At 37.3% G+C, this 23,102-nt stretch overlaps 1 protein-coding gene across 2 annotated transcripts in view; it reads right to left on the bottom strand.

The window, feature by feature from the left end:
- Nucleotides 1-23,102, bottom strand: part of TNKS (tankyrase) — a 219,208-nt gene that overhangs the window by 66,895 nt on the left and 129,211 nt on the right. For both annotated transcript variants that reach the window (XM_045455749.1, XM_045455754.1), the window contains exons 6-11: nt 15,702-15,796; nt 13,691-13,757; nt 13,189-13,375; nt 7,512-7,633; nt 5,804-5,895; nt 5,633-5,711 (exon numbers count right to left, since the gene is read on the bottom strand). In XM_045455749.1, coding sequence (XP_045311705.1) covers nt 5,633-5,711; nt 5,804-5,895; nt 7,512-7,633; nt 13,189-13,375; nt 13,691-13,757; nt 15,702-15,796 — 642 coding nt within the window. The remainder of the gene's footprint in view (nt 1-5,632; nt 5,712-5,803; nt 5,896-7,511; nt 7,634-13,188; nt 13,376-13,690; nt 13,758-15,701; nt 15,797-23,102) is intronic.

The raw sequence follows: 23,102 nt of genomic DNA, 5'->3' as shown, positions 1-23,102 counted from the left end.
TTCTGTAAATCTCAGCTACAATTCCTGTAGATTATTTCTATGGGATAACAATATGGGTAATCTCAGAAAAGTAATAAGCATACATTTATATAAGTATAAAACAGATTTCCATTTGTGCTTACTCTAGATTCAATTGATCTGTTACTGGTAACTAAAATGTTTCTGAGACACTGGGCCTTTTGCTCTTTGTGCTGATATGCTCAAACGGCAGATAACTGAACGATTAGAGATACTTTACATCTATAGCTTTGAAAGCATTTTAACATCTTTGGGCTAACAGAAACTGCTTATCAACCCACCTCTTGAAGAGCATTAATCAGATCCTTATAATGAGATAACACATTTCCCCAAAATGAGCAAAGACTCTTCATCACTTCTCAATGTGAGAAATAAGCCCACTTAATGCCAATTACTATTGACACAATTTCTTCTTACATACAATATAAATAAATCTGTCAAATTAAGACAAATGAACAATCAAATTTCTCCGTGTTCCACACATTTAACAGATGCTCAAGTAATGACAGAATAGCAAGTGCTTTTCTATATGAAAAAAAACACTTTTGAATTAAACCTTTCATTTTTAGGTATTAATAATACCATATGCAGTTGGGACTTAAGTTCTACTTAATAATGATAGCAGACACAGCAGTAGCAATAGAATGTCAGGGTAGGCTAACAACAATAAAGAAAAAACTGCCACATGAAGGATAAAATCCTCATGTCTCTCCCATTTAGGCTTTATAGCAATCTCGCAAAGCAGGGGATTGGTAGAGATACTTGACTTTTTTTAGAAATAGAAATTTACTCCACTATAAAAGTTGATTTTTCAAATGAGTTGGCTAATACCCCCATTTTCTTATAACTCTCCTTTCTTTATAAGCCATCTGTTTCCTATCCTTTTTCTGACTACTGCCTGCTTGCCCCTCCAGATTCCTACCTATCCTCCACCCTGCTCGATGTCCTGCTTGATGTCCTGGGAAACTTACTTAATATGGATCATATCAATGGGTTCTTTTGGTCTTTAAGTTGTTACACTTGGACAATGGGAGGGAATGGCAAGAGACTGGTGGGGAGCAGGGGTGTGAGGGGTAGGGGTCAGATATACCCCTTATCAAAGGCTGCAGGTGGTGTCAGGAGACCTTCTCCAAATAGCTACCTTCTTTTGCTTCTTTGCCCCTTTGGGCCCAGGGACGATAATGTCTCCCCATTTGCTGCTATCCCTTGCTCATATCCCTAAACCATGCCCACCTTTGTATATAATTCTTTTATTAAACTTTCCTCAAATTACCCACTTTGAGTATGCCGCTTATTGCCAAGACTCTGAATATAATTCTCTGCCCCTGTATCTTTGGAACACCTCCTTCAAAAGCTGCCAAAGCCTTTATATAAAAGTTGTCAAGTTAAATGGCATTGCCTACCTTGATTTCTCTTTGTAGCACCTGTTACTTCTTCATACTCCTACTGTACTCAGTAGACCCTGTGATGGATCTTTCAGTTTTCTCTTCCCATTGCTGCCCTTCAAACATGGTAATTTGCAACGGTCCTTTCCTAAATTCTCAACGCATCTCTCTATACTTTCTCTACCTTGGAATGCACGATCACTATGTTCATGGCTTTCCAAAAGACCTTTCTAACCCCACCTAGACTGTCTTTCACACTCTAGTGCAATTATTTCCAACTGCTAGTGATACTAAATGTCCCTCCCTATGTCATATCAACTCTAAGTACAAAATTATCAAGGCATAGGAAACCAGTATTTCTCTCTAGCTTCCTCACTTCCCTGAATTGTACCACCCTTCTCTAAGTCTGTTCTCATGCCCGATTCATTTCCACGTATATAACTATTTCTTCATAAGTTACTTTCATCTTTCTCTTCCTTCATTACTCATGCCATTAAATTGGATTTAGGATTAGCTTCAAGTTTGGTAACTGCATAAACTTCAAATTGCTACTTTCCACAGTATCTAGCATACGGCCTTAATCATTTTGCATCTCAGTATTTCTTGCGTTAATGGATCAAAACAAATTATAAAGGAACCGATATATAAATCTTACATAAAAATTTAGGTGATTAAGGGAAATATGTAATATGTCTGAAAAGACAAATATGGAAAAATACAGTGCTCATATTTACAAGTAATTAAAGTATTGCTTGTATGTCAGGTATTATACTACATACTTATATATACATAAGCTCATTTAATTTTTACACACATATACACACAGGTATCAATACACACATAATCACTTATGGGTGAATTACGGTTCCAGAAAATTAATTCCAAGTTCACAGGACTAGAAAGTGGGGGACTGTACAGTGAAAAGTATGCTTGTCTGTTACATTCCCAGTATGTTTAGTTTAACATGCATAGTGAACCTGAGCTTTATCATCAAGCTTTGAGCAAAAGAATGTTTTGGCTTATGTAAAGATTACTAAGCTCTATCTGTCAAAGTAAGACAGATTAGTTCATGGTATTAGATCTCCCTATCCAATTCTCTGCCTTTTCTGACTTATTAGCCTTAGCCTGGGAACTTGACATGAGGAGGGAAGGAGGCAGGATGGTGGAAACAGTGTAAGGGTTGAATCCTAATCCAAGGGTGGTGCTGCTTGATCAGAAGGTGTTTTTAGAATCAAATGGAAAGCATTAGTTGTCCAAAAATCAAATTGAAACCGTGAGTTCTCCAGAAAGAACACTAAGCAAGCAAACAATGGGGCCCAAAAGTAGCTAAGTGAGTTTTTATCAACACATTAGTCACCAAATAAGCCAACCCTGAGGGACATCAGCCTGAGTTGGAACCAGGGAATAATTGAGTGCGGAGGATGGCAACTACTATTTATTGGTTCAGAACCCTGATTCAGTAGGATTTATTTTCCATTTAAAGGGCCTAAATAGCAGGAGTTCTGGATTTGGATGAACTATAGTGGAAGGACTAGGGAGGGTAAACTAGTCTAAAAGTCCTTCTGTATCACCGACAGAGTGTTTAAAACTGCGCATACCCCACTGATGAATTGAGACGTTATCGATGAGGATATCCCGTGAAGATGAGGAGCAGAGTAAGGTTGAGAACCACAGAGCTAGAGCAGTGCTGACTGGGAGAGCTTAGAAACGCGTGCTGTTTTTCACTGAAACGCCATGAAATAAAATGACTCATGGGAGAAAACAAATAGATATTTTTCAAAAAGGAAGGGCATTGTTCACGGGTTTTCAAGAACGTTATAAATGCCATAAACTGTTTTTAAAAATGGGTCAGTGGTAAACAAAAATGCTCTTAAGTATAGCAGAGAGTTCACTTAGCTTAGTATTTTCTGCTTGATGGAGCAACAAGACATTATTTATATAACAATGCAGGAGTTGTACCCTCAGAATAGGTAATAAATTGGTAGAGTGCTGTTCCCTCTCATTCTAGGTCATCCTGACTTTTTTAGATAAAAATACCAATTGTCCTTTTAAAGCAAGGATATCTAAATTTTTGGACTGGGAACCTTATGAATAAAAAAATGTTTTGAGAAACCTCTCAATATACATATGTGTTCATCTGTAACCTTAAGAAACAGTGCTATACTAATATATGAGAGAAACATATAAAACCTATATAAAAAGAAATTACAAAGGATGGGAAAGAGATGACACAATTAAAAATGAAAACATTTTATACTAATGTACAAAATACCTTTGGGCTCAACTAAAAAACCTTAAAAAATCTTATGAAAATTGCAATGTAGATTTGAGGATCTGATTCTAAGTTCATTTTCAATAGCTGGTCCCATGGACCATATTAGCTCAAAAGACGGGAGAGAAACAAGTTAGAGCCACTGGAAAAAGTACACTCACTGTTAGCAATGCCTACTAAATCACAATGCTTATTTTTTAAACATTTTTGGAAGTTTATTTATTTTGATAGGCAGAGAGAGTGAGCAAGGGAGGGGCGCAGAGAGAGAGAGAGAGAGAGAGAGAGAGAGAGGGAGAGAGAGAATCTGAAGCAGGCTCTGCATTGTTGGTATGAAGCCTGATGTGGGCCTTGAACTCATGAACTGTGACATCTTGACCTAAGCCAAAAACCAAGAATCAGATACTTAACTGACTGAGCCACCCAAGTGCCCCACGATGCTTATTTTTAATGTAATTTACTTAATCATGCTAAGGTTTTAATTGAAACTCTGCTAGTAAAATTCCATCCTTCTTGATGTTTTCTAATAGGTTCAAAAACCACCTAAACACAAATTAAGAAAGACTTTAAAACAGGCTGGAAAATTGTTTTCCAGTTTTTAAATTACATGTAGATATAACAGTTGGGTGATACATTTACATCATTTTTTGGCAACAAAATCACAAAACAGTGGACATTTTCCAAAAATCTATTCTCAAAACGTCCCCTTCATTTTTTGAAGTTTCTTTAAAAATGCAGTCACTTTCCCATTTACTCTAAAATATGTAATACTTGCCTTTAAGGGCCCGAGTATGTTTCTTTCTTAAAGTATCTACATCCAAGTAAAAAATATCTACATGCAAGTAGTCATTTGTCATCATAGATGACAACAAATTTTGAACCCTCTTATTTTCATTAAAAAAAAAAAAGCACGAGAACTAAGATCAATATTCTTGAAAATACTAATTCATGAAATAGCCAGACAACCTCTTTATGCATCAAATTGTCATTCCCTCGGATTACCAACAATGTTACTTATGAAGGATCTACCGTTTAGGATAGTATCCGTGAATACTCGTGTGGACATGTGTAAAGTGCAATATGTCACAACATGCTGGAAGTGAACAGATGAGTAAGTCTGTCAGTGACAACCCCTCCCTACTGAGCCTCCCATTCTCCTCAGAGGAACCACCTTGAACCGACTCAGACAGGCTGACACACAGACACATAGAGGGAGCCAGCATCAATCTTTGTATTAAATACTAGTAGATCTTAACTTCTTTATTCATAAATAAGAAATTACGATTAAAAAAAATTAAAATTCTAGTATTTTTCCTATTCTCAATGGCTCATCTTGTATATTCCATAAAGTGTCTACTTTGGAGACTTCTGCTTTAAAAATATATGTACTTTTGAGGATTTAAAAGTATGCATATTCAAGTTACCTCTGAAAAACAACCAGTTTGCTTCCTTCCTCCCTCAAGCAATTCATAGTTTCAGACAATGTCAACAGAAATGGTTACCCCCAAATTTCTTATTTTTTCAGTCACTTGAGAAAATTATTATCATTACCAGTTTGAAGGAATAAAAATATTCTTTAGAGTAAGTAGCAATATTTTGACTATCATTTACATAAATTATTCTCTGATAAACCATCAATGATGTTGACTATCAAAATATATCAATTCCAGTATTAATGTAAAACAATGCAAAGTTAAATGTGTTTCAAATGATAAGATCAGAGCTACATTTTATTGCTTTACGGAAGAATGACATTAAAGGAAATAAGACACAGCTCATTATTTTTATTAGTAACAGCACTTAAATTAGCTTGACAAGAGAACAGATGACTTCAAATACACGGTAAGAGTCTTTTACCAAATTAATTTCTCCCAGAAAATCAGAGAGAATAGTAATAGTCTTAAAAGCAGCTTGCTACTCAACTCCAAATATGGGATTTTATTTCTGATGCGTGTCTTACCTTTGCTCCATGCTTATGTAGAACTTCCATGACATCATTGTGAGCTCTTTCTGCTGCAACATGCAAGGGAGTCATGAAACTACGGAGAGGAGAGAAGGAGAATGTAATGTCCTAACTTTTGTTGCATTTCCCCTTTAAGAGCCGAACACCTCCTTCTGCGATTGCACTTACTCTTTATTTTTTTCATTAACATTTGCTCCTTTTCTAAGTAATAGTTCTGTCACTTGTTTTCGTTTGGGATGCAGGGAGGCCACAGCACAGTGCTGTAAAGTAAACAAAACTAAGTTAATAAACTTCTATTTAAAAGGAGAATTCTGAATTAAGTAGCATCTGCTGACTCTTTAGAACACTGTTATGTCAAAAAACGTTTACATATTTTATGTTATGGAGATGATCAAATTCTCCCTAAACACCTTGGAAGTGCAAGACACAGGCCTTTAAAACAAGATAAAATTATCTTAGTTAAGCATTAAGAAAGACTGTTTCTCTTCCTTTGGCCGATGCTTGTTTGAAGGTAACAGAATACTGCGTCTCCAAAGGTACAAACATCTATACCTCAGTTGTTCAATCCTTCATTGGGTTGTCAGCTACATAAATAAATAGTTCTCAAAATCTTCCCCAGAGCCACTCCTGGCACTATATAAGCCTATACGCCCAGGGATAGGCAAGAGGTAACAGACTTGAAGGAGCTTAGTAGAAGTATTCTCAGAGGTTTAATGTTTTATCCTGTATTTATATGATTTTTGTATTCAACTTTGTTTTATATTAATGTTTTATATTCAAATTTTATGAGTAGGGGCACCTGGGTGGCTCAGTGTGTTAAGTGTCTGACTCTTGATTTCGGCTCGGGTCCCGATCTCATGGTTTGTGAGATCAAGCCCCGTGTTGGGCTCTGTGCTGACAGTGGCAAGCCCGCTTTGGGATTCTCTCTCCCTGTCCTCGACTTTCTCTCTCTCAAAAGAAACATTAAAAAAAATAAAATTTTAAGAGTTAAAACCTACTTACTAATGAATAAAATGAACACTCCCAAAAAGCAGGTCAGGATTATTCTGTTGCTTTGGGTGTCTCCCGGCATAACGCTGTATAACGTCAGTATATCTGAACACCAGTTTGACAGGCACGTACTTAAGTGTACATACAGCTGGCCCATTTCAGTTTGATGACTCTTTTAGTGTCGTTTTCGGCAGGTATTGACTACAGGTTGACTTTTTTGCGCCGGATATGTGCGGAAATTTTAACTGAAGCGTATTTAGAGGTCTGTGATATAGGCATCACACACGCTTCAATTCTGAACTCAGGAATAATTTTACCGGCCCTACACCTGAAATTTAATGTGACCAATGATAAGAAAAATCAGCTAATCTTTCTAAAAGTACGTTAGAAGAAAAAACATGAACTGTTTAAAAAACAATGTGTACGGTCTGGAACAACAAATTCATAATCTTCGTATTTTTCTATAATGAATGTAGTAATTCTTTGGATAACTGCTCCAAAGGATAATGCAAGTATCTCTGAAAATACTTTTAATATTCTACAGAAGACAAACAGTCTTTACCTAGCAACCATAAGAAAAAGATTCTATAGAGAAAATCACATCTTGTATTTTATGAAAGAATTGGCCACAAAAGTAGACTTGTTAGAATACAGTTGGGTAAGGACAAAGGTAAAAATAATTCCCAAATCAAGGGTGAGCAAACATCTATTCTCTCATGCATGAAAGCAATCATCTCCTGAACCAAATTAAAAATCAATGCAACCAACATTAAAATGGAAATTTCTGGCATTTCTGATACGAAAGTTACTTAAGGGTTCTGAAATGAAAATCGTACATTGTGCTTCTATTACAGACCTAAGGAATGGATTAACAATGAAATCTTACCAGGGCAGTTTCATGAGACTGTGGTTGTTTGAAATTAATGATTTCCAAAGCAAGTGTTTTTTTAACTTTGGCTAGGTCTGCTTCTCTGGCTGCTTGCAGTAGAGAATGACCTTTAAATTCATCTGTCAATGAAATAAAGGTTGACATAAAAGATTTAAGATCTGTAAAAATCATTAGCATGATTACAAATAAGAAAAATACTAATTTTACATATTACTCTATTTTATCAATAGCAGTAACATGATGCTAGGATGATAAAGGCACAGAGGATGTGCAGTTAATGAAGAATTTTGAAAAATGTATGCTCTGAAATAACACGATTTTATACTCAGAGTCCACAGAGATGCACACATACAAACACATTTACCCCCGCTAAGTTTTAAAACAAGCAACCAAAAACATCTACCAAATGGAAGCCAGTTCTAAACATATATACACTGGTACTTTATAGTTCTTAAAAAAAAAAGGAGGTCTGCACACACTATCATGAAAATATACATAATTAAATGAAAAAATCAAGTAGCAAAAGAGGTATGACAGGTTGACCCAGGTTTTTTGTATTGTTACTACTGCCATTGCCACCACAACCAAATATAAGAAATGGTACAAAAAAAGCACTTAGAGAAATATTTGCCAAAATATTAATAGTTTTAGCACTGAAAAGGGAAGAACTGAATTATAGGGGAAGTGCCAAGAGTCTGATAATTTTTCGAAGAACAAATAGTATTTTATTATTTGTATAAGAGATTTATATAAGCAAGTAAGAGATTTCTTCAAAAGTGATTTCTTAATTAACTGCATAAATAAAAATCCAATATTCTAATTAAAAACTTAGAGTCATATTTTCTATTTTACAGTTTTGGTTTGTATTTTGATATGACAAAAAGCTGGAAATTCTTCTAAAAAGATGCAAATGATGTGTAAGCTAATATATTACATAGCAATCCCCGGCCAGCCCACATAGCCTTTGCACCTGCCTGCTACTAAATTCCTTTCTTTTCCTCTCTCCTCTCCTGAGTTCCCTATCTCACTCCCCTCTGTCCCTCAAAAGACAGAGAAAGACACACATGGAAACATATGTGCCTTAATAACTCCTATTACTGTGATGAATCACAAAATTCTACTACTGAAACTAAGATTTTACTATATGTTAACTAACTGGAATTTAAATAAAAACTTAAAAAAGAAAAAAGAGAACTACTATCATCGTTCAAGGCCTCAGTTTAGATACTCTGGTTAGGCCTACCTGATGTTTTCCATTATTGGCCTAGGATTCCTTCTTATGAAGCCCCCTGCATTTGCATTAGCCTTACGTCACAGGACAGATCACATGATCTTATTTGCTACGGGAGTCCTATCACTTAGCACACTGCTTGTATATGGTATATTACGTATTCAATTTGTTGCATGAATGGTGAATATTTATAAAATAAGTCATGGCAGGTGCAGGGGAAAAACCATTTTTATGAAACTTCTTGTTTAGTGGTACCTTATCACTGCTAAATTCCTCAAAGTATAGGACTTTGAAACTTCAGAAACTCAAAGTTAAGGTCAAATGAAGTAAAAGTAAACCAGTGTTTTCAAAACACAAAATTATAGATTTTCATGTTAATGATAAAATTAGGGCTAAATTAAGCAGAAGAATTACAAACTGCCATATGTAAGGAGCAGGATCCTGCCGACTGCAAAGGAAGGTGATGTGTTGAGAACGGATTTCAAACAGAAAGTATGGTTTTGCTTTGGCCATCAGTCTGGGGAAATTTAAATGGAATTCAAATCATACTGGCTGTTTCTCTAATGACAAATGCTCTATGACTATCAAAATGATATAAGGAATTCTACTTTTTCAATTACTCTTTTGAGTTCAGGATAGGTGACTCAGAAAAAAAAATAAGGGTAAATTTATGAAAAACATAAGTAATAGGACTAGAATACTAAGGAAATTACGAAATTAGGATGTATGCAACAATGCAATTAGACATATTTTCCCAAATAACAAGAAATAAAATATTCCTTATCTTTGCTCTTTAGGAAAAAGTAAAGACGTCTGCCCAAATTGGCTTTCAAATTTAAAATATAGTATACTCAAGATTAAAAAAAACAGAGAATGGAAAAATCTATCAACAATACAATGATCCCTCCAAATGCAAAGGTTACATAAAGATTTGTTTTTAAAACCTCAAGGAAGTACTTAAGTAGCAAAAAGAAGGCAATAAAATTGTAAATTATACTCAAACTTACCTTGAAAACTTAATACTTATAAGATGCCATAAAAGTTTCTTTTCTTTTTTTTTTTTTTTTTAAGTTTATTTCAGAGAGAGAGAGAGTGGCGGGCAGAGAGAAAGAATCCCAAGTTGGCTCTACACAGCCAGTACAGAGCCTGATGCAGGGCTTGAACTCACAAACCATGAGATCATGACCTGAGCTAAAATCAAGAGTCGGACACTTAACCAACTAAGTCACCCAGGTGCCCTAAGTTCCTCTTCAAAATCATTTTGAAACAAGAATGAAAGCTACGTTAGGTATTTTCAGCTTTAATATATGCAGAATCCAAACTACCTTGCTCATTTCGCTTCATGGAAACAGTAAAAAAAGAGAGAGAAGAGCAGAAAAAAAAGTGTGAAATGAAAATGCTATAACCATGGGTAGGATAAAAATCTTGTTTGTTTCTTATATAATTATATAATTAAAAAAATTTTTAATATTTTTGAGAGAGAAAAAAAGAGAGAGAGAGAGAGAGAAAGTATGGGGGAGGGGCAGAGACAGAGCGGGACAGAAAATCTGAAGCAGGCTCTGTGCTAACAGCAGAGAGCCCCAAGCAGGGCATCAACTCAGGAACTGAGAGATCATGACCTGAGCCAAAGTCAGAAGCTTAACCGACTGAGCCACCCTGGTGCCCCTTGTATACTTTTCTTAAGAAGAACTCTGTTAGGAGTGCCTGGTGGCTCAGTCAGTTAAGCGTCTGACTTCGGCTCAGGTCATGATCTCATGGTTCGTGGGTTCGAGCCCCACTTCGGGCTCCGTGCTAACAACTCAGAGCCTGAAGCCTGCTTCATATGCCGTGTCTCCTTCCCTCTATGCCCCTTCCCTGCTTGCACTCTCCCTCTCTCCCTCTCAAAAAAACCCAAACATTAAAAAAAAAAAAAAAAAAAAAAAAGAAGAAGAAGAACTCTGTTAATTGTGAATGTCTAGAGTAAGGCAGCGGGCATGATGATGAAAATCACAGAGAAGTTCCAACTTTGTTAAATCCTTTTCTTCAGATAATTCCTTGGCGGAATCTTATTTAATAAAGTAAAAGAAATACTGAGCAGGTTGAAAAGTACTCTAATCAGGGAACTTCTTTTATAAAACTGTATAAATTTCTGTTAAGTCATAATGTGTACAATGGAATCAGATAGTGAAAGACACTATAAAAACTCATAATAATATTCACAATGGGAAAAATGCTTGAAAGGAAAAATAAGTCAAAGGTGACATGGAGGATAAAGCTGAGCCCAGGGTATAAACTAAAAGAAGGAAATTAAAAAACAACAACAACAAAAGATTAAAAAAAAGTTTTGAGCTCAATTCAATTCAATAAACTTGCTATGGACAGTGTTCACAATGAACTGTGCTGGGGTGAGGGGGGCAGATAGAGAGATCCAGACACAAATACCATCAACACATTTTTACTGGGTAATGAGGCACTGTGCGGGTGCTAAGGAGACAAGAATGAAACGAAAAGTCTTTCGAGAACTTAAATTTCACCGTGAAGATAGAACACGCTCATAGAAGAATGAACTGTATGATGCAAGATAACATATGGCAAGGGTCATATGAGTGGGAGAGAGAAAAAAGGCATTTCTACGAGGATTCACTGCTAAGACATCTGCCCAGTTATAATCTGGTTTGTGCTGGACTGTAATCTAGTCGATGTTATCTGTGCCAGGACCAAAATAAGTTTAAATTTCTAATTAAAGTGAAAATTGCAAGTCTTCCTGTTTTAATACAAACCAGCTTAAAATCTGCTTAAATTTAAATGACATCATCATTTTGACTCTGCCTTTTTCTTAAGTTATCATTTAAAGATTTTCTCAGGCATTTAAATCCAGTTACCTGATTCTTAGAATCCTGAGAGAGAATACCAACCATAGGATGAGTTAAATGGTAGGTAGGTGATGCCTAGTTGAATTTAAACCTGCAATGCCCACATACAGAATTAAACAGATCTCAGTATTTGATAGGACAACTAAATGTAGTGTAATATCCTGAGTGAGATCCTGGAACAGAAGCAGGACTTTAGGTAAAAACTAAGGAAATCTGAGTAGAATATGGTCTTTAGTTAATAATCTATCAACACTAGTTCATTAACTATGGCAAATGTATCATACAAATGTAAGATGTTAACAAAGGGGCAAACTGGATATGGAGTATATGAGAACTCTATGCACTAATTTTGTAAATTTTCTGTAAATCTAAAACTATTCCAAGACAGGGGCACCTGGGTGGCTCAGTCTGTTAAGCACCCGACTCTTAATTTTGTCTCAGGTCATGATCTCCTTGTTTGTAAGATTGAGCTCCATGATGGGCTCTGGGCTCACACTGCGGAGGCTGCTTGGGATTCTCTCTGTCACACCCATGCACGTTCTCTTTCTCAAAATAAATAAAATTAAAATATATATATATATATATATATATACACATATATATATATATATATATATATATATACATATAAAACTATTCCAAGACAAAAAGCTTATCTAAAAAACATGCATATGGTGGCGTGTGGGTGGCTCAATCGGTTAAGCATCCGACTTAAGCACAGGTCACGATCTTGTGGTTTGTGAGTTCGAGCCCCGTGTCGGGCTCTGTGCTGACAGCTCAGAGCCTGGAGCCTTCTTCAGATTCTGTGTCTCCCTCTCTCTCTGCCCCTCCCCTGCTCACACTCTGTCTCTCTCTCCCTCTAAATAAAAATAAAAATAAAATTAAAGTTAGGATAAAAAACATGCATATGTATATATAGGTAATATATATCAATATATGAGAATATTACTTCCACCAAATCTTAAAAAAGATCTTATTTAAATTGGGGCAAGTTGGGGCACCTGGGTGGCTCAGTCGGTTGACCGTCCAACTTTGGCTCAGGTCATGATCTCGCAGTTGGTGGGTTTGCGCCCCGCGTCGGGCTCTGTGCTGACAGTTCAGAGCCTAGAGCCTGCTCAGATTCTGTGTCTCCCTCTCTCTACCCCTCTCCCACTCACGCTTTCTTTCAAAACATTTTTAAAAACTTAAAAAATAATAATAAATTGGGGCAAATGATTGTACTTAGGCTATAACACACACAAGCAACACAAACATGATTGTGCAACCTTGCAGGGCCTGGGAAATAGTGAGTGCTCAATAGCACAAGAATTATAAGCTCTGTGAGCTCAGAATTTTTTTCCTGGTTTGTACACTGTTGTGCTTGCAGGACCTGGCACAGAGTAAGCATGCAATAAATGGCTATGGATTGACTCACCCTCATTAGCCTTAGAAGAAAAGTGCAGGATCAGAAAGGGGGATTACAAACTAGCATACGTGTAAGAATAGAAGGTTGCTATTCAAGTTGGACAAAACACCAGTCTTCATAACTAAACAAAAATGAGATATTTCAATTTACAGCAAGCAATGTTGAGTCTGAGATATAAATACATACAAGTCAATCTCTCCCGGAGCTCAGGAGTTGGAGCCATATCTACAGCACTTTTGCCATGGCAATTGACTAGTGTAGGATCAGCACCATGGCTAAGTAACAGAGAGCAGACTTCCACACGATTCTTGGAAGCAGCCTCATGGAGTGGAGTGAACTGCCAGAGATCCATAGCGTTGACACAAGCTCCATGCTGGATTGAGAAAAACAGTTTCAGGTCAGCGATCATTTCACTGGATCTTAGTAAAACTCAGAAGACATTTATCTCATTGTAAATTTCAGCTGTGACTCTTTGAAACGCCAATAAGCATTTTAGTTTCTTTCATTTCAGCTTTTAAAGACAATTTAAAATAGGTTGAATGTTTTAACATTTTTAAGGCAACAGTAGTATTTTTTAAAAACATTTTATTTTCTTAAAACTCTTATTGGCTCCCACAACACATGAAAACTCATGACAAGTTAGGGAATAAAAAGCAAACAGTAGCCAATGTTTTAAAACATCTTTTACCTTAAGTAGCAGTTCTGTGACCTCATAATGTCCATATGAACACGCATTATGAAGAGGCACAAGTCCGCTAAATGGAAAAAAAGGCAATAATGTACTCAAATTTCAAACAAACAACATATAGTCATTTATCTAAGTGCTAAAAGACAAAAACTAATAAATCCAAATATAATTATATTAAAAGCATTTAAAAATATTTAATAAGAGGCTACAAAGCATAGCTAATGTTTAACCTTTTGTATTTATCTTGTGCTTTGTGTACACAATCCTTAAATATGATAAAAACACCAATTAGAAAAGCATTGAGGTAAAAGGAAGGACATGAGCTAATTGAGAACTGCATGCTTTAAAGATCAAGTATTTGTAGAAAAATGTTAATGGAGAGTGAGTTGAAACCTTCCTACCATTTTATTTCACTCTGTAGGTAACTGCCAGCATCAGAATGAAACATCCAAACTATTATGACTTACATATCCAACTCTCATTCTGCATGAGTCAAGGACTCCCATTTTTGTGGTGTACTTCTCTGTTTTCAGACAAGCATAAGGGAAGAGAGATGTACGAGAGCATGAGGCATTTGTGCCCCTTACTATGGGGACACCATTCACATAGGGTACATGTCAGGCGAGACAGAAACAGTACCAAGAAGAGGATTTGAAATGATGGGATTCCCTCTCTGGTAAGTGTCTCAGGCACTGAGTTGTTTCTTCATTTCTAATGTTTCCTGACAGGGAGAGGGGCAAAGTGAAAGAGACCCTCCTCCCTCCGGGGCTTCTTTTCTTTATGCTGCCAATGACCGGAGTGTAATACGGATCTACATTACCTGGTTACTAAGGTCAATTCTCTTTTATTTTTATTTTTTATTTAAAAATTTTTTTAAATGTTTATTTATTTTTGAGAGAGAGAGAGAGAGAGAGGGAGGGAGGGAGAGACAGAGTGTGAGCGGGGGAGGGGCAGAGAGAGAGGGAGACACAGAATCCGAAACAGGCTCCGGGCTCTGAGTTTCCAGCACAGAGCCAGACACGGGGCTCGGACTCACGAACCGTGCGATCATGACCTGAGCCTACGGCGGACGCTTTAACCGACTGAGCCACCCAGGCGCCCCAGGTCAATTCTCTTTTAGATCTGAAGGTGGGATAATGAGAAATGTTAGCCCATCACATAGGAGCAGACCTAATTCCTATGTCTCTGAAGACGAGATAGGAAACCGGTACTAAGTTCCCCAAAACACACCTATTCATAAAATAAAGGGCTTCGCTGCTTTCTTAACTGTCCCTCTCCCCTCCATTCCCACCTCAACCTTTGTAAATGTTCTCAGTTCAGATGTCCAAGATTTTATCAGGATAAAAACCAAATCAGAATATTGTAAACATATGCTTTTGGTTTATTAATAAAAGATGATCCTTACACACCAGATGAACAGGACAGCTACATTACTGGATTATCAGAATTTTCTATTTGTTTCATCTCCCTTTCTGAAATGCAATTTGAGTTGAAAAATCAATAATTGACAAAAGCAAAATTTAACTTCAAATAACAGAACTGCAATAAAATTGAACTAATTTAGGAAATTACTATGAGAAAGCATCTTTAATGAGTAGAACATGGAAATGAAGTCAAACTGAAGTTGCAAACATTCTTAAAGTGCTACACAAGCTATAAAGAAATGGATTTAGGACTTTGTCCAGTGAGCAAAAGCTTTAGTGTATCAGAAGCTAAAACAAAGCGTAACAGTCCATGGGTGAGACCACTAAAGGAAATAAACTGAGGTGCGCCTGGGTGGCTCATTCAGTTAAGCGTCCGACTTTGGCTCAGGCATGATCTCACGGTTCATGGGTTCAAGTCCCGCGTCTGGCTCTGGGCTGACAACTCAGAGCCTGGAGCCCGCTTTGGATTCTGTGTCTCCCTCTCTCTGCCCCTCTCCCACTTGCAGTCTATCTTTCTCAGGAATAAACATACATGAAGAAAAAAAATGTTTAATAAAAACAAAAAAGGAATAGATGGATACACCTACCCTTTGTCTTTTGCATGAACATCAGCACCATGCTGGAGAAGAAGCTGTACTATCCGCACTCTGTTGTAGCCTGCGGCCAGATGTAGAGGCGTAGACTAGAAAAGAAAAAGAAAACATGTCCTCCCTTCAGGTAAATCGTCCTCGCTCTGTCATTTCATCTGTGCTTATGTAGACTGAAACACAATACATTCTAACATACACAGAAAGCACTGAGTTGAAGTGCGAGAAAGTCACATTGCATAATTGGATGACAGTTCACTCACCTCAGGAGTAAATTCTAACTTCAGTGCTGTTCAGCGGTTTCTCCTACTTGTGGTTTAAGGCCTTCAGTAATCTAGCTCCAGCCTACCTTCTCTACTTTATTTCCTATTTCTTTCCAACAGGAATTGTCCTCAGTGTTCTGAGAGGACATGTTATAACCAAAAACATTCTTCCTTATTCTACTTAAACCTTGCCTACTTTTCAAGTTCAAGCGTTTAAATCTCAATTATACCATAAGGAGTTCCCTAAAGATCTGGCTCTCAAAATTTCTCCTGAACACAAAGGTTGAGAAACCTCTCTAAAGAACAATTTGAAGAAACTTTAGTGGCAACAACAAGGACAATGGACCATATTCATTCCACATGGCTGTTAGCAAGGGGTTAATTTGCTATATCAGAGGCAGTGAAATATAAGATAATATTTAATTTTTCTATTTTATGTACTCTAGATGCAGCATATATAAAAAATCTAGTTTCTTCTCAACCAATTTCTGCCACATTAATCTGAACCAAGTTATTAAAAGAATCTCTGCTCATATTTAAAATGGTAATTAAAATAATCAAACTTCTTACCTCTTTTTAAAAAAAGGAAATAACATTAATTAAAAGGTTCTCTGCAACCATTGCAATTTTCCTACCTTTGCTCATTTCCTTAAAGTTTAAATACTGTAACAGCTTTTCACACAAGGCCTAATACACCTTAATGTACTCTCATTTTTTCCTGTCTTCTATTTGGACCTTGATATTTTAGTAAGACTTTAAATTTCTTTTCTTCATGTACTGCAAACGTCAAGATACAAAACAACCACTTCAAGGCACGTGGTATATTCTGACAGCCTCTAAGTTTAGGAAATATTTTTGAGTAGTACACAGCTAATAGTGAGGAGATGGGAGTAGGTCAGAAGAGAGTCCTGAAGAGGAAGTCAGGAAGCCTGATTCTATTTCTGGGTCTTATTACCTATACATCTCAGCCTCTTCATGTATAAAATAGAGAGAAAATCACCCATCCTAGCTACCTCCAAAATGTGCCAAAAGCAGAGAGCCTCTTCATGTATAAAATATGTATGAAAGTCATATTACCTATACATCTCAGCCTCTTCATGTATAAAATAGAGAGAAAATCACCCATCCTAGCTACCTCCAAAATGTGCCAAAAGCAAGCTTTCTCCCATATATAAACACTTTCAAAATGTAAAATGTCGTACCAAAATAGATGATTAAAATCTCTGTATCATCAAACACCTTGCCCATTCAAGTTTCCGCTTTCGGACACGGGTCAAATGTTACTGCAGATGATACTGACAGGAGATGTCAAGTTATTTTTAAAACTGTTTTTCCCTCTCCTTTAAGATTTTAAAGATGTTGCTTTGCTACCTTCTGGTTTGCATCATTTTGGACTAGGAATTTGCCAACATGCTTATGTTTATTCTTTTATACAGGTGGCTTCTCCTCCAGATGCTTTCATATTTTCTCTTTACCACTGGCTCCAAGCAATTTGACTGTGAAGTATACTGGTATACCCTTCTCCTCCTCCTCCCCCTCCTTTTCCCTTCTCCTCCTCCTCCTCCCCCTCCTTTTCCTTCTCCTCCTTCCCCTTTTGTGATGCTCGGGGCTTCCTGGCCTTCTTAGATCTGTGCTGTATAGTTTTCACCAAATTTGGAAAACCTTCAGCTATAATTTTTTCATGTATTTTTTCTGCCCTCTCTTCCGCCATTCTCTCCTTCGGGGACTCCAAAGATACATATCTTAGGTTGCTTTCCAAGCTTGTTTTTAAGCTTTGTCAAACAGGCCCAGCGCAGCTTTTTAAGTCTAAGACTAATTTTTCTCTCCTAGTGAGGTATTTATTACCCTTCTGAGTACCTTATGATATCTGGTGAATTAAGAGGTTTGTCCACTCTGGCTGGTAGCAACAGACACAGTGACAGATGCTATGTGACCTGCCAGAGTTGTTCCCTCTAATCCTCTTTTCCGTGGTTCTTCTCTTGCCTCTTGTGGTTTCCTCATACTTATATCAAATCAGTATTCAGCTGAACACTGTAAGGGGACCCTTTGCAGATCTCTGGAGCTCTCCTTTCGCTGGTCTCCAACCTGCTAACTCTTGCCCCATGGTCTCCCTAAACTCCTAATTCCACCTTCTCAACTCAGGGAACCACAGGGCTCCTCCTGGGTTTCCCCTTTCCTGTTTAAGGACTGGAAACGCTTTCTTGGCAGTAAGCCAGAGCAGTCACACAACTCAGCTTATTTAATGTTTATCTCTCAGGGATCACTATACGTACTGCATGATGTCCAATTTTTGAAAACCATTGTTTCATAGATTTCATTTGTGTGTGTGTGTGTGTGTGTGTGTGTGTGTGTGTGTGTGTTTATTGTTTCAAGAGGGAAAGTAAAACTAGTCCCTGTTACTCCATCTTGGCCCACTTTCAGGACTTAATTGAACTTTATATTGCACTTGGGAAGCTTCCTCTAGAGACAGTGACTGCTCTGGATGACTGGTCAATAAGTCAGTAAGCTCTTTTACAGGACATAGCTGACATTTAATATTATACAAAAAAAGTGACACCTTCATTACTGATGCACAAAAAGATTTCCCTTTTTCATATTAAGAATCTTTTACAAAATTTTATTTGTATACAGTTGATTTAATAATAGTTTTTCTGATTCTTGAAAATGAACAAAGTCCCTAAGTAGATGAATACATACATACACACACACACACACACACACACATTCACTGTTTATTTAGAAGAATTAATCAGAAGAAAAAATATTTAGTTTCTGGATTTTTACAAATCAGTGAGACTAAAAATTATTTATAATGCTTTCAAAATGGCTACGTACTTAGTTTCTAAACTGCTGTGATCAGGTAAAGTAGAAGGCTCTGTAGTTGACAAGGCAGGAAGTGACAGGCTTGAAATAAAGCAGTTGTGGAAAAAACAAGAGTTGAGGAACGACTAATGTCAAGAACTATTAGAAAGCAGAAGTGACAGAGTCTGATAACTGACGGATGCAGGTAGTAAGGGATACAGCAGTTCCAGTTTGGAAATGTCAGTGACAGATGAAAGAAAAGAAGGATGTAGGTCGGGGCGGGGAAGGGAGGAGAGAAGAGGAAGAGGTTTGGGTTTATGAATCTGAGGTGCCTGATACCCTAGTGATCATGGGACCAACTAGAATTCAGGAGAGGTGAAGGCTGAACACAAATTTAGTTATCACTGGCATTCATTTAAAATATTTTAGCATGTGCAGTGTATCTTGCAGTATGTTAAGTGCTAGGGGTAGCATGGTAAACAAGAAAGGCTCGATACTTTGCCTTGATGAGTCTTCTTCCTCCAAAACATGAGTCCCTAAATGAAATACATATATACTAATTCTTCAGAAGGACAGAAGATGAAGAAACAAAAGCCTAGCTTCTGAGGAATCAACTAGAGAAAGCAAATACTATTTTTTTTTAAATTTAAATTCAAGTTAGTTAACATGTAGTATAGTATCGGTTGCAGGAGTAGAATTTAGTGATTCCTCACTTATATAAAACACCCAGTGCTCATCAAATACCGTTAAATGTGACAAACAGTTCAAGATGTCAGGAGAGGCTAGAGGCTGCATACCTAACCCGCTCTGGAGGCTAGCAGAAGGGACTGGGCTTAGGAAAGATTCTCAGAACTGTTTCCTGAGGGGAGACTAGAGGATAAACAGAAATCCCTGAGGCAAAAGGATGGGGAACTTTATTCCAGGTAGTATGAAGAGCACATATTAACACCCAGAGGACACGGAGGAACTAAAGAAACTTCAGTGGCTAAATTCAGTGTATGAGATTGGGGGCGGGGGGACTCTAAGAACAACGGGAACCCCCTCAAGAATGTGAAGCAGAAAATTATGCAAGACTGCAGTTTGGGAAAGATCGCTCTAGCTATTCCACAGAGAATAAACTGGGGGTGGGGGCCAAACTAACAGCCGAAGACCTGAATTGAAGATCACAGAGGGAGAGAGATAATGAGAGTGTCAGTTAGCAAAATGGTAGCAGTGCCTCAGTAGGGGTAGCTGAGCCAAGGGAGTAGATAACTTTGCAGGGAGAGTAAGTACAGAATAAGCTAGATGAGACTTTCCAAGTAGTCACCATAATGCGGATGCTAATTATGTAAACTGAATCGTATCACTAGAAGGCACATACAAATCTGTAAATGCATGCAATAAATTTGAGGAAAGGGTACAAAGCAAAAAGAAAAAGTACAAATTAAGAACCAAGGATGGTTTAAACAAGCTTACACTACTAAGAGCCCAGAGGTTTTTCTTCTAGAAAGAAGTTCAGTAGGTGTAACGGTTAGCTAGATGGTAAACAATACACACCAAATACTATTTTCTGACGCAAAGCAATTAAAATCATATGGCCTAAGACTAAATTTAGTGCATGGTTAACACACAGTGCCCACTTTATACTTTTACAATTGTGAAATGGCCAAGTAATGATAAAAGTAATTTTCTAAATGCTAGGATAATTAACAGAGTGCAATTTAGGCTTTGAAAAAATAAAGAAAACCCGTTTGTAAAATATTCACACATGTTCCTTGATTTTGCGGTGGTTGTAAACTAGTAAACACAAGAAGCAAATATCTAAGACATCATCATACAGAGGCCAGCAATCGCCGTTAGTTTGCACACCTTAGATGGATTCTTAAAACTGATTTTTCTGTTGGAATATTTTAAAAGTCAGCCTGAGGAGTGATAAAATATGGGACAATTGCAAATATAAAAACTTTTCTCTGCCATAGAGAACGTTATTACTGATATTTCATATTGTAAAATGTGTATGGAAAAAAGAATCTTTACTGAAAGAAATCTCCTAATTCAAAGTTTCCTTCTTGGAATCAGGCCACAGGAAAAAAACCAAACATATATATCTACCTTGCCTTTTATGATTTAAATTTGCAGCACAAAATAAAGCATGTAAGATAGCTTTAACTTACCCTACACATAAATGCATAAAGTAACGTCAGGTGAAAACCCTGTTAAAAAACTGTGGTGGCAGCCTTACTGTAAGTCCAGCAGTACAATATAAGGAAAAAAGTAAAGCCTTTTAAATTTGGGGTTTGCATTCTTGCTTTGCAACTTTACAAGGTATATAGTTTTGGACTAATGTCTTAGTGTCTTGGAGCCTTGGCTTCCAATATCTATAAAATGAGAACTGTAATTCTTACCATATAAAGCCATTTAATGGGTTACAGAAAACTGTATAAAGCACCTAATACAGTATCCCACAGAAAAAGCCCAATAAACAGTAGTTACAACTTATTATCACCTTATCAAGTATTTTATACGCTTAGAAGTTATCTCTTAGTGGTCATTTGTCAGTCCTCACCTTACTTTACCTGTCAGCACTATTTGACGTAGCCGATCACCTCTCTTCCTTCTTGAAATATTTTTCCCCTTGGTTTCTAGGATACCTAGACACCTTCCTCACTGGTTACTCCTTAGTCTTTTTTTCTGGTTGCTCCTCATTTTCTTGACACTGGAGTACTCTAGGACTACGTCCTTAGATCTCTTTTCTTCATTACCAGTATCATTCTTCGGTGACCTCATGCAGTCTTGTGGCTTCAAATAACATTCGTACACTGACAACTCCTCAGTCATATCTCCAGCTCAGTCTCTCTGCTGAACTCCTGACTCTCATAATCTAACTTCCTACTTGACGTCACCACAAGGACATGCTGAAGACATCTCATGCCGAGGCCCACAACTGAGCTCCTAGTACTCCCTCCAAAACCTACTCTGAGGAATTTCCTATTGCTGTTAATACCAACTCTATCTTTTTTCTTACTCAGGTCCAAAACCCTGAGTTCTTCCTGAGTACCAGCCTTCTCTCACACACGATGCTCACCGCATCAGAGTATTTCTGTTGGCACTATCTCCATAACATCTCCAGAATCTAGTCACTGCTCGGTCACTGGCCTGGTTTAAGTCACCATCCTCTCTCAGCTGGCTGAGTGGCAACAGCCTTCTATTTGGCATTCTGGCTTCCAGAAGAATCCCCTTAGAGTTCATGCAACATAGCAGCAGAGTGATCGTGTTGTAACATACCAGTTAGATACACCAGTCCCCTGTTCAGAATCTTCAGTGGCTCTTCATCTCACCAGACGTAAAAGCTAAGTCTATACAATGATCTGGAAGACCATAGGGAATCTCTTCTATCACTACTCTTCAACTTTCCAACATCATCTTTTACTCTGCTTTCCCTGGTTCACTCCACATGGCTCAAATACCCTAATTACTAACTAGCTGAAATGAATGGGAATTAGATTATACTAATAAGTGAAATACCTTCTGGAGAAATTAACTAGTAACAAAATATTCTCCCATTTAAATTGAATTTCACACAACTTCTTAACAAATCAAAACAACAATGAAAAGACAAAATATTCTTGAGGGTTAAATATTAAAATAAAAGAATCTTAGGGATCCATAAGGCAGCTATGAGCTGGGGCGCCTGGGTGGCGCAGTCGGTTAAGCGTCCGACTTCAGCCAGGTCACGATCTCGCGGTCCGGGAGTTCGAGCCCCGCGTCGGGCTCTGGGCTGATGGCTCAGAGCCTGGAGCCTGTTTCCAATTCTGTGTCTCCCTCTCTCTCTGCCCCTCCCCCGTTCATGCTCTGTCTCTCTCTGTCCCAAAAATAAATAAACGTTGAAAAAAAAAAAAAAAAAAGGCAGCTATGAGCTTTCAGGGACCGATGTATTATTACGTGCCTAGAATATAAAAATTTAATTTCTAAATCTTGTTTTTTTCCATTGAGCAAAGAAATCATGATAACCATGTCTCAAGATTTAAATGCATTATTATAAATGTTCAATGCCAAAGGAATTTTAGCATTTATATTTTAACCCAAAACCCATACTGCTCTCTCACAAATGACTTCTGGGTACAGGGGAAAGGGTTCCTTGATCTGACAGTGCTGAGAAAGCTTTTGAAGTTCACCATTATCACACAGAACATCCCAATCTTTGTAACACCGTTCATCTCAAAAGCATAAAATATAAACATTAATTCTTAATTTCTTAAGACTGTTATTCTATTTTTATAAAGCACAAACTTTGGGACATCCTTTGAACGAGATTTTAAAACGAGATTCCAAAATACCAATACTCCAAATAATTCTC

This window comes from Leopardus geoffroyi, chromosome B1 (genome assembly GCF_018350155.1).
Source record: "Leopardus geoffroyi isolate Oge1 chromosome B1, O.geoffroyi_Oge1_pat1.0, whole genome shotgun sequence".
NCBI classification, from domain to species: domain Eukaryota; kingdom Metazoa; phylum Chordata; class Mammalia; order Carnivora; family Felidae; genus Leopardus; species Leopardus geoffroyi.
Note: the sequence above shows the minus strand (reverse complement) of the source record. Positions and strands in the feature narration are given on the sequence as shown.